This window comes from Bombina bombina, chromosome 4 (assembly GCF_027579735.1).
Source record: "Bombina bombina isolate aBomBom1 chromosome 4, aBomBom1.pri, whole genome shotgun sequence".
Taxonomy (NCBI): domain Eukaryota; kingdom Metazoa; phylum Chordata; class Amphibia; order Anura; family Bombinatoridae; genus Bombina; species Bombina bombina.
The window spans coordinates 953,838,684-953,851,557 of NC_069502.1; the positions used below are offsets into that span (position 1 = coordinate 953,838,684).

Consider the following 12,874-nt stretch of genomic DNA (forward strand, 5'->3'; position numbering starts at 1 on the left):
CTTTCTCAGATCTCACGGATGGAAAGTGAACGTGGAAAAGAGTTCTCTATCTCCGTCAACAAGGGTTCCCTTCTTGGGAACAATAATAGACTCCTTAGAAATGAGGATTTTTCTGACAGAGGCCAGAAAAACAAAACTTCTAGACTCTTGTCGGATACTTCATTCTGTTCCTCTTCCTTCCATAGCTCAGTGCATGGAAGTGATCGGGTTGATGGTAGCGGCAATGGACATAGTTCCTTTTGCGCGCATTCATCTAAGACCATTACAACTGTGCATGCTCAGTCAGTGGAATGGGGACTTTACAGACTTGTCTCCGAAGATACAAGTAAATCAGAGGACCAGAGACTCACTCCGTTGGTGGCTGTCCCTGGACAACCTGTCACGAGGGATGACATTCCGCAGACCAGAGTGGGTCATTGTCACGACCGACGCCAGTCTGATGGGCTGGGGCGCGGTCTGGGGATCCCTGAAAGCTCAGGGTCTTTGGTCTCGGGAAGAATCTCTGTTACCGATAAATATTCTGGAACTGAGAGCGATATTCAATGCTCTCAAGGCTTGGCCTCAGCTAGCGAGGGCCAAGTTCATACGGTTTCAATCAGACAACATGACAACTGTTGCGTACATCAACCATCAGGGGGGAACAAGGAGTTCCCTGGCGATGGAAGAAGTGACCAAAATCATTCTATGGGCGGAGTCTCACTCCTGCCACCTGTCTGCTATCCACATCCCAGGAGTGGAAAATTGGGAAGCGGATTTTCTGAGTCGTCAGACATAGCATCCGGGGGAGTGGGAACTCCATCCGGAAATCTTTGCCCAAGTCACTCAGCTGTGGGGCATTCCAGACATGGATCTGATGGCCTCTCGTCAGAACTTCAAAGTTCCTTGCTACGGGTCCAGATCCAGGGATCCCAAGGCGGCTCTAGTGGATGCACTAGTAGCACCTTGGACCTTCAAACTAGCTTATGTGTTCCCGCCGTTTCCTCTCATCCCCAGGCTGGTAGCCAGGATCAATCAGGAGAGGGCGTCGGTGATCTTGATAGCTCCTGCGTGGCCACGCAGGACTTGGTATGCAGATCTGGTGAATATGTCATCGGCTCCACCTTGGAAGCTACCTTTGAGACGAGACCTTCTTGTTCAGGGTCCGTTCGAACATCCGAATCTGGTTTCACTCCAGCTGACTGCTTGGAGATTGAACGCTTGATCTTATCGAAGCGAGGGTTCTCAGATTCTGTTATCGATACTCTTGTTCAGGCCAGAAAGCCTGTAACTAGAAAGATTTACCACAAAATTTGGAAAAAATATATCTGTTGGTGTGAATCTAAGGGATTCCCTTGGGACAAGGTTAAGATTCCTAGGATTCTATCCTTCCTTCAAGAAGGATTGGAAAAAGGATTATCTGCAAGTTCCCTGAAGGGACAGATTTCTGCCTTGTCTGTGTTACTTCACAAAAAGCTGGCCGCTGTGCCAGATGTTCAAGCCTTTGTTCAGGCTCTGGTTAGAATTAAGCCTGTTTACAAACCTTTGACTCCTCCTTGGAGTCTCAATTTAGTTCTTTCAGTTCTTCAGGGGGTTCCGTTTGAACCCTTACATTCCGTTGATATTAAGTTATTATCTTGGAAAGTTTTGTTTTTAGTTGCAATTTCTTCTGCTAGAAGAGTTTCAGAATTATCTGCTCTGCAGTGTTCTCCTCCTTATCTGGTGTTCCATGCAGATAAGGTGGTTTTACGTACTAAACCTGGTTTTCTTCCAAAAGTTGTTTCTAACAAAAACATTAACCAGGAGATTATCGTACCTTCTCTGTGTCCGAAACCAGTTTCAAAGAAGGAACGTTTGTTGCACAATTTGGATGTTGTTCGCGCTCTAAAATTCTATTTAGATGCTACAAAGGATTTTAGACAAACATCTTCCTTGTTTGTTGTTTATTCCGGTAAAAGGAGAGGTCAAAAAGCAACTTCTACCTCTCTCTCTTTTTGGATTAAAAGCATCATCAGATTGGCTTACGAGACTGCCGGACGGCAGCCTCCCGAAAGAATCACAGCTCATTCCACTAGGGCTGTGGCTTCCACATGGGCCTTCAAGAACGAGGCTTCTGTTGATCAGATATGTAGGGCAGCGACTTGGTCTTCACTGCACACTTTTACCAAATTTTACAAGTTTGATACTTTTGCTTCTTCTGAGGCTATTTTTGGGAGAAAGGTTTTGCAAGCCGTGGTGCCTTCCATTTAGGTGACCTGATTTGCTCCCTCCCTTCATCCGTGTCCTAAAGCTTTGGTATTGGTTCCCACAAGTAAGGATGACGCCGTGGACCGGACACACCTATGTTGGAGAAAACAGAATTTATGTTTACCTGATAAATTACTTTCTCCAACGGTGTGTCCGGTCCACGGCCCGCCCTGGTTTTTTTAATCAGGTCTGATAATTTATTTTCTTTAACTACAGTCACCACGGTACCATATGGTTTCTCCTATGCAAATATTCCTCCTTAACGTCGGTCGAATGACTGGGGTAGGCGGAGCCTAGGAGGGATCATGTGACCAGCTTTGCTGGGCTCTTTGCCATTTCCTGTTGGGGAAGAGAATATCCCACAAGTAAGGATGACGCCGTGGACCGGACACACCGTTGGAGAAAGTAATTTATCAGGTAAACATAAATTCTGTTTTTACCTCTGTGATTAACTTGTATCTAAACATCTTCTGACAGCCCCCTGATCACATGACATTTTATTTATTATCTTTTGACTTTCATTTTATCCAATTAGTGCAGTGTCTGCCACAACCCACGGGCGTGCTCACAATGTTATCTATAGGGTTTACCTGAACTAGCTCTCCCCTGCTGTGAAAAGCAAATACAAAAGCATGTGATTAGAGGCGGCCTTCAAGGGCTTAGAAATTATCATATGAGCCTTCCTAGGTCTAGCTTTCAATTAAGAATACCAAAAGAACAAAGCAGAATTGGTGATAAAAGTAAATTGGAAAGTTGTTTAAAATTACATGCCCTATTTGAAACATGAAAGTTTTTTTTGGACTTGACTGTCCCTTTAAATCAGCTATTTCAAATGCCAAAATAGAGGTAAAGGAGCAACAATTTAAAACCCTCCAGCAGGTAAAATGAATCATTGGGAACAATTTAAAGGGGAGAAAATGTTTGGGTGAACTGTCCCTTTAAAGGTAAATTAAATGGGCAGTAATGGCAAACGTAAACTTAAATATATAGGATAGGGCATACAATTTTAAAACAACTTTCCTATTTTGCTTGTTTTTCATGGTATCCTTTGTTAAAGAGTAATCCTAGGAAAGCTCAGGAGCGCATGCATGTGTCCTTAGCCTTCTGGCAGCAATGTTTGCAATAATGTTTATAGCAATGTTATACATACAAATACTTATGCAATAGAATGCTACAGACACTCTATTGCAGCAATTTGCAACTATGTATAGCATTGCTGCAAACACTGCTGCCAGATGGCCAAGGACTAGAGAGGGGAAGGCCCCAGGAAAAAAACAGAAAAACTGGCTGGAAAAACATGTTTTTTCCAAAGGTTTTTTTTTCCAGGGGGAAAAAATTGAGTATGGAATATGATCCTTTTTATGATGAATAAATAAGATGTTTATGCCATGGTGTTCATATATTTTTTTTACCTCTAATATTCTTTCTAAAAACTATATAACATTAAGACATTTATAAAAAAAAAATGACTCTTTATGTAAAGTCTCTAATCATTGCACTCCCTGTACCCTGAAGACAAGCAAATCCTGGATAACCATGCAAATACTTAAATAAGAGAACTATTCATTTCTGTCCCTTGGTACACTGCAGGGATAAAAGATTCACAATCATATAGGGGAGACCCGCTTCTGGCGATGTCGCTAGACTTTGTAACCACAATAAGTCGAGAAATTGTGGTGGTTATTTCAGTGAATTTAAACTTGTGCAACTTCCCTGCGAGTTGAAAGAAATATAGAAGATACCACTTGTATAGGGTTATCTTAATCGGCGAAAATTTGATTTATTTTTTTCATATTTAGCAACTTGGAAATTTCTTGAAATTACTTTGTGTTAACTGTCCCTTTTAAAGTAAATATTTTGTCGTGTTTCTATAGCTTAACATTTTTTAAAGCAAATTAACATCTTTTTTTTTTTTTTTACTGCAATTATTTTTTATTAGCCAAACTCCACCCACCATTTGCTTTATTTGGAGGAGCCAATCAGGGGTGTATTCCACAGACAACAAGGCTAGCCACAATCACAATCTTGGCAACAAATGCATTGTTTTGCTGTTGTTATCTGATAAATCCAGTTAGGGACAAATAGCCTTACATAAATCAGCAGGGTAAATTTAAAGTTTATCAGAATTACATAATGGCTTAATTTTCAAAGCTAAATTACATGAAAGGGCGCAAAATAAATGCATTTTATAGTGCAAAGTTGTTTCATTCCCCATAACTAAACACATTATATAAAAAATGTCAAGGTATTTACTATCTCTTTAGCATCCAGATCAGAAAGTCTCACGTGAAACCTGTCTTACTGATATAGTAGTTCTGAAATCTTTACTGACCTAGATTCTAATTTTATCACATCTAGCTATTTACAGAATATGGTCGTCTTGCAATGGAAGAAATTTATACAAAGCCATTTCAGGTAAAGTCATTCATTTAAAAAAAAATTTTAACTGTGGTTTTATAAAAGTTGTTTTTGAATAATTACATCATATGTGAGCATTTTTAAAAAATTACCAATTCATGTTTTCATATTTAATATTCACTTGAAAACATGTCATTTCTAAACAGTTTTCTCTTGTAAGGTGTATCCAGTCCACGGATCATCCATTACTTGTGGGATATTCTCATTCCCAACAGGAAGTTGCAAGAGGACACCCACAGCAGAGCTGTTATATAGCTCCTCCCCTCACTACCATACCCAGTCATTCTCTTGCAACTCTCAACGCGCATGGAGGTAGTAAGAGAGAGTGGTGAAAAATAGTTTATTTCCTTCAATCAAAAGTTTGTTGTTTTTAAATAGTACCGGAGTTGTGCTATTTTATCTCAGGCAGAGATAGAAGAAGAATCTGCCTGAGTTTTCTATGATCTTAGCAGGTTGTAACTAAGATCCATTGCTGTTCTCACATATGTCTGAGGAGAGAGGTAACTTCAGAGGGAGAATGGCGTGCAGTTTACTCTGCTATAAGGTATGTGCAGTTATAATTTTTTCTAGGATTGGAAATTCTAGAAAATGCTGCTGATACCTGATAAATGTAAGTTAAGCCTGAATACAGTGATTTAATAACGACTGGTATCATGCTTACTCTCAGGGGTAATACCCTTATAGATATGCTATATAAAACGTTTGCTGGCATGTTTAATCTTTTTTTCTCCAACATAGGTGTGTCCGGTCCACGGCGTCATCCTTACTTGTGGGATATTCTCTTCCCCAACAGGAAATGGCAAAGAGCCCAGCAAAGCTGGTCACATGATCCCTCCTAGGCTCCGCCTACCCCAGTCATTCTCTTTGCCGTTGTACAGGCAACATCTCCACGGAGATGGCTTAGAGTTTTTTAGTGTTTAACTGATTCAAGCGTCGTCCCTTCCTCAAGCAAAGGCTCACACGGACATTGTCCTGGCCTTTCTCAGATCTCACGGATGGAAAGTGAACGTGGAAAAGAGTTCTCTATCTCCGTCAACAAGGGTTCCCTTCTTGGGAACAATAATAGACTCCTTAGAAATGAGGATTTTCCTGACAGAGGCCAGAAAAACAAAACTTCTAGACTCTTGTCGGATACTTCATTCTGTTCCTCTTCCTTCCATAGCTCAGTGCATGGAAGTGATCGGGTTGATGGTAGCGGCAATGGACATAGTTCCTTTTGCGCGCATTCATCTAAGACCATTACAACTGTGCATGCTCAGTCAGTGGAATGGGGACTATACAGACTTGTCTCCGAAGATACAAGTAAATCAGAGGACCAGAGACTCACTCCGTTGGTGGCTGTCCCTGGACAACCTGTCACAAGGAATGACATTCCGCAGACCAGAGTGGGTCATTGTCACGACCGACGCCAGTCTGATGGGCTGGGGCGCGGTCTGGGGATCCCTGAAAGCTCAGGGTCTTTGGTCTCGGGAAGAATCTCTTCTACCGATAAATATTCTGGAACTGAGAGCGATATTCAATGCTCTCAAGGCTTGGCCTCAGCTAGCGAGGGCCAAGTTCATACGGTTTCAATCAGACAACATGACAACTGTTGCGTACATCAACCATCAGGGGGGAACAAGGAGTTCCCTAGCGATGGAAGAAGTGACCAAAATCATTCTATGGGCGGAGTCTCACTCCTGCCACCTGTCTGCTATCCACATCCCAGGAGTGGAAAATTGGGAAGCGGATTTTCTGAGTCGTCAGACATTGCATCCGGGGGAGTGGGAACTCCATCCGGAAATCTTTGCCCAAGTCACTCAGCTGTGGGGCATTCCAGACATGGATCTGATGGCCTCTCGTCAGAACTTCAAAGTTCCTTGCTACGGGTCCAGATCCAGGGATCCCAAGGCGGCTCTAGTGGATGCACTAGTAGCACCTTGGACCTTCAAACTAGCTTATGTGTTCCCGCCGTTTCCTCTCATCCCCAGGCTGGTAGCCAGGATCAATCAGGAGAGGGCGTCGGTGATCTTGATAGCTCCTGCGTGGCCACGCAGGACTTGGTATGCAGATCTGGTGAATATGTCATCGGCTCCACCTTGGAAGCTACCTTTGAGACGAGACCTTCTTGTTCAGGGTCCGTTCGAACATCCGAATCTGGTTTCACTCCAGCTGACTGCTTGGAGATTGAACGCTTGATCTTATCGAAGCGAGGGTTCTCAGATTCTGTTATCGATACTCTTGTTCAGGCCAGAAAGCCTGTAACTAGAAAGATTTACCACAAAATTTGGAAAAAATATATCTGTTGGTGTGAATCTAAAGGATTCCCTTGGGACAAGGTTAAGATTCCTAGGATTCTATCCTTCCTTCAAGAAGGATTGGAAAAAGGATTATCTGCAAGTTCCCTGAAGGGACAGATTTCTGCCTTGTCTGTGTTACTTCGCAAAAAGCTGGCAGCTGTGCCAGATGTTCAAGCCTTTGTTCAGGCTCTGGTTAGAATTAAGCCTGTTTACAAACCTTTGACTCCTCCTTGGAGTCTCAATTTGGTTCTTTCAGTTCTTCAGGGGGTTCCGTTTGAACCCTTACCTTCCGTTGATATTAAGTTATTATCTTGGAAAGTTTTGTTTTTAGTTGCAATTTCTTCTGCTAGAAGAGTTTCAGAATTATCTGCTCTGCAGTGTTCTCCTCCTTATCTGGTGTTCCATGCAGATAAGGTGGTTTTACGTACTAAACCTGGTTTTCTTCCAAAAGTTGTTTCTAACAAAAACATTAACCAGGAGATTATCGTACTTTCTCTGTGTCCGAAACCAGTTTCAAAGAAGGAACGATTGTTGCACAATTTGGATGTTGTTCGCGCTCTAAAATTCTATTTAGATGCTACAAAGGATTTTAGACAAACATCTTCCTTGTTTGTTGTTTATTCCGGTAAAAGGAGAGGTCAAAAAGCAACTTCTACCTCTCTTTCTTTTTGGATTAAAAGCATCATCAGATTGGCTTACGAGACTGCCGGACGGCAGCCTCCCGAAAGAATCACAGCTCATTCCACTAGGGCTGTGGCTTCCACATGGGCCTTCAAGAACGAGGCTTCTGTTGATCAGATATGTAGGGCAGCGACTTGGTCTTCACTGCACACTTTTACCAAATTTTACAAGTTTGATACTTTTGCTTCTTCTGAGGCTATTTTTGGGAGAAAGGTTTTGCAAGCCGTGGTGCCTTCCATTTAGGTGACCTGATTTGCTCCCTCCCTTCATCCGTGTCCTAAAGCTTTGGTATTGGTTCCCACAAGTAAGGATGACGCCGTGGACCGGACACACCTATGTTGGAGAAAACAGAATTTATGTTTACCTGATAAATTACTTTCTCCAACGGTGTGTCCGGTCCACGGCCCGCCCTGGTTTTTTTAATCAGGTCTGATAATTTATTTTCTTTAACTACAGTCACCACGGTACCATATGGTTTCTCCTATGCAAATATTCCTCCTTAACGTCGGTCGAATGACTGGGGTAGGCGGAGCCTAGGAGGGATCATGTGACCAGCTTTGCTGGGCTCTTTGCCATTTCCTGTTGGGGAAGAGAATATCCCACAAGTAAGGATGACGCCGTGGACCGGACACACCGTTGGAGAAAGTAATTTATCAGGTAAACATAAATTCTGTTTTTTTATATATGCTTGGTGATAAAACTTTATTGGGGCCTAATTTTTTCCACATGGCTGGCTTTATTTTTGCCTAGAACAGTTTCCTGAGGCCTTCCACTGTTGTAATATGAGTGGGAGGGGCCTATTTTAGCGCTTTTTTGCGCAGTTAAAATTAGACTGAGACATCCAGTTTTCCTCAGAAGTTGAATGCTACAAACATCTCTAAAGGGTCTAAAATCGTTTATTGGGGAAGGTAGGAGCCACAGTAGAGCTGTGGCAGTTTGTTGTGACTGTTAAAAAAACGTCTGTCGTTTTTTTTATCCGTTTTTTGAACTAAGGGGTTAATCATCCATTTGCAAGTGGGTGCAATGCTCTGTTAGCCTATTACATACACTGTAAAAATTTCGTTTGTGTAACTGCCTTTTTTCACTGTTTTTCAAATTTTGACAAAATTTGTTTCTCTTAAAGGCACAGTACCGTTTTTTTATATTTGCTTGTTAACTTGAATTAAAGTGTTTTCCAAGCTTGCTAGTCTCATTGCTAGTCTGTATAAACATGTCTGACATAGAGGAAACTCCTTGTTCATTATGTTTAAAAGCCATGGTGGAACCCCCTCTTAGAATGTGTACCAGTTGTACTGACTTCACTCTAAGCAATAAAGATCATATTTTGTCTTTAAAAAATTTATCGCCAGAGGAATCTAACGAGGGGGAAGTTATGCCGACTAACTCTCCCCACGTGTCAGATCCTTTGACTCCCGCTCAAGGGACTCACGCTGAAATGGCGCCAAGTACATCTAGGGCACCCATAGCGTTTACTTTACAAGACATGGCGGCAGTCATGGATAATACACTGTCAGCGGTATTAGCCAGACTACCTGAATTTAGAGGTAAGCGAGATAGCTCTGGGGTTAGACGAAATGCAGAGCATACTGACGCTTTAAGAACCATGTCTGATACTGCCTCACAATATGCTGAAGCTGAGGAAAGAGAACTTCAGTCTGTGGGTGATGTTTCTGATTCAGGAAGGATACCTGATTCTGATATTTCTACATTTAAATTTAAGCTTGAACACCTCCAGGTGTTGCTTAATGAGGTTTTAGCTGCTCTGAATGACTGTGACACAATTGCAGTGCCAGAGAAATTGTGTAGACTGGATAAATACTATGCAGTGCCGGTGTGTACTGATGTTTTTCCAATACCTAAAAGGTTTACAGAAATTATTACTAAGGAATGGGATAGACCAGGTGTGCCGTTCTCTCCCCCTCCTATTTTTAGAAAAATGTTTCCTATAGACGCCACCACACGGGACTTATGGCAGACAGTCCCTAAGTTGGAGGGAGCAGTTTCTACTTTAGCAAAGCGTACTACTATCCCTGTCGAGGACAGTTGTGCTTTTTCAGATCCAATGGATAAAAAATTAGAAGGTTACCTTAAGAAAATATTTAGTCAACAAGGTTTTATCCTACAGCCCCTTGCATGCATTGCCCCTGTCACTGCTGCTGCGGCGTTCTGGTTTGAGTCTCTGGAAGAGGCCTTACAGGTAGCGACTCCATTGGATGACATACTTGGCAAACTTAGGGCACTTAAGCTAGCCAATTCTTTTGTTTCTGATGCCATTAACTAACGGCTAAGAATTCTGGTTTTGCTATACAGGCGCGCAGGGCGCTATGGCTTAAATCATGGTCAGCTGACGTGACTTCAAAATCTAAGCTGCTTAACATTCCCTTCAAGGGGCAGACCTTATTCGGGCCTGGTTTGAAGGAAATTATTGCTGATATCACTGGAGAAAAAGGTCATGCCCTTCCTCAGGACAGGTCCAAATCCAGGGCCAAACAGTCTAATTTTCGTGCCTTTCGAAACTTCAAGGCAGGTGCGGCATCAACCTCCTCTAATGCAAGACAAGAGGGAACTGTTGCTCAGTCCAAGGCGGTCTGGAGGCCTAACCAGACCTGGAACAAAGGTAAGCAGGCTATAAAACCTGCTGCTGCCTCTAAGACAGCATGAAGGAACAGCCCCCTATCCGGTAACGGATCTAGTGGGGGCCAGACTTTCACTCTTCGCCCAGGCGTGGGCAAGAGATGTTCAGGATCCCTGGGCGTTGGAAATTATATCTCAGGGATATCTTCTGGACTTCAAAGCTTCTCCCCCAAAAGGGAGATTTCACCTTTTTACAATTATCTGCAAACCAGATAAAGAGAGAGGCATTCTTACACTGTGTACGAGACCTCCTAGTTATGGGAGTGATCCATCCAGTTCCAAAAGAGGAACAAGGACAGGGTTTTTACTCAGATCTGTGGTTCCCAAAAAAGAGGGAACCTTCAGACCAATTTTGGATCTAAAGATCTTAAACAAAATCGTCAGAGTTCCATCATTCAAGATGGAAACTATTCGTACCATCCTGCCTATGATCCAGGAGGGTCAATATATGACTACAGTGGAACTAAAGGATGCTTATCTTCACATTCCGATACACAAAGATCATCATCGGTTTCTCAGGTTTGCCTTTATGGACAGGCATTACCAGTTTGTAGCTCTTCCTTTTGGATTAGCTACAGCCCCAAGAATCTTCACGAAGGTTCTAGGGTCGCTTCTGGCGGTTCTAAGGCCGCAGGGCATTTTGGTGGCCCCTTATTTAGACGACATCCTGATACAGGCGTCAAACTTCCAGATTGCCAAGTCTCAAACGGACATAGTACTGGCATTTCTGAGGTCGCATGGGTGGAAAGTGAACGAGGAAAAGAGTTCTCTATCCCCACTCACAAGAGTTTCCTTCCTAGGGACTCTGATAGATTCTATAGAAATGAAAATGTACCTGACGGAGTCCAGGTTATCAAAGCTTCTAAATTCCTGCCGTATTCTTCATTCCATTCCGCGCCCTTCGGTGGCTCAGTGCATGGAAGCAATCGGCTTAATGGTAGCGGCAATGGACATAGTGCCGTTTGCTCGCTTACATCTCAGACCGCTGCAATTATGCATGCTCAGTCAGTGGAACGGGGATTACACAGATTTGTCCCCTCTACTAAATCTGGATCAAGAGACCAGGGATTCTCTCCTCTGGTGGCTATCTCGGGTCCATCTGTCCAAAGGTATGACCTTTCGCAGGCCAGATTGGACAATTGTGACGACAGATGCCAGCCTTCTAGGTTGGGGTGCAGTCTGGAACTCCCTGAAGGCTCAGAGATCGTGGACTCAGGAGGAGTCACTCCTTCCAATAAATATTCTGGAATTGAGAGCGATATTCAATGCTCTTCAAGCTTGGCCTCAGTTAGCAACTCTGAGGTTCATCCGATTTCAGTCGGACAACATCACGACTGTGGCTTACATCAACCATCAAGGGGGAACAAGAAGTTCCCTAGCGATGTTAGAAGTCTCAAAGATAATTCGCTGGGCGGAGATTCACTCTTGCCATCAGCTATCCATATCCCAGGTGTAGAGAACTGGGAGGCGGATTTTCTAAGTCGACAGACTTTTCATCCGGGGGAGTGGGGACTCCCTCCGGAGGTGTTTGCACAAGTGGTTCATCGCTGGGGCAAACCAGAGTTGGATCTCATGACGTCTCGACAGAACGCCAAGCTTCCTTGTTACGGATTCAGGTCCAGGGACCCCAAGGCGACGCTGATAGATGCTCTAGCAGCGCCCTGGTCTTTCAGCCTGGCTTATGTGTTTCCAACGTTTCCTCTGCTCCCTCGACTGATTGCCAAGATCAAGCAGGAGAGAGCATCAGTGATTTTAATAGCGCCTGCGTGGCCACGCAGGACCTGGTATGCAGATCTAGTGGACATGTCATCCTTTCCACCATGGACTCTGCCTCTGAGACAGGACCTTCTACTTCAGGGTCCTTTCCACCATCCAAATCTAATTTCTCTGAGACTGACTGCATGGAGATTGAACGCCTGATTTTATCAACGCGTGGTTTCTCTGGCCATTCATTGATACCTTGATACAGGCACGAAAGCCTGTCACCAGGAAAATTTATCATAAAATATGGCGTAAATATCTTTATTGGTGTGAATCCAAGGGTTACTCATGGCGTAAAGTCAGGATTCCCAGGATATTATCCTTTCTCCAAGATGGTTTGGAAAAAGGATTGTCAGCTAGTTCCTTAAAGGGACAGATTTCTGCTCTGTCTATTCTTTTGCACAAGCGTCTGGCAGATGTTCCAGACGTTCAGGCATTTTACCAGGAATCAAGCCTTTGTTTAGACCGGTTGCTCCGCCATGGAGCTTAAATTTGGTTCTTAAGGTTCTTCAAGGAGTTCCATTTGAACCTCTCCATTCCATAGATATCAAACTTTTATCTTGGAAAGTCCTTTTTTTGGTAGCTATTTCCTCGGCTCGTAGAGTCTCCGAGTTATCTGCCTTACAATGTGATTCTCCTTATCTGATTTTCCATACGGATAAGGTTGTCCTGCGTACCAAACCTGGGTTTTTACCTAAGGTGGTATCTAACAAGAATATCAATCAAGAGATTGTTGTTCCATCCTTGTGTCCTAATCCTTCTTTAAAGAAGGAACGTCTATTACACAATCTAGACGTGGTTCGTGCTTTAAAGTTTTACTTACAAGCTACTAAAGACTTTCGACAAACATCTGCTTTGTTTGTGGTTTACTCTGGACA

The 12,874-nt window shown here is 43.2% G+C and overlaps 1 protein-coding gene across 3 annotated transcripts in view; it reads left to right on the top strand.

Moving 5' to 3' along the window:
* ATL2 (atlastin GTPase 2) overlaps positions 1-12,874 on the top strand; it is a 361,722-nt gene that overhangs the window by 206,521 nt on the left and 142,327 nt on the right. For all 3 annotated transcript variants that reach the window (XM_053711956.1, XM_053711958.1, XM_053711957.1), the window contains one exon: positions 4,582-4,638. In XM_053711956.1, the coding sequence (XP_053567931.1) occupies positions 4,582-4,638 (57 nt within the window). The remainder of the gene's footprint in view (positions 1-4,581; positions 4,639-12,874) is intronic.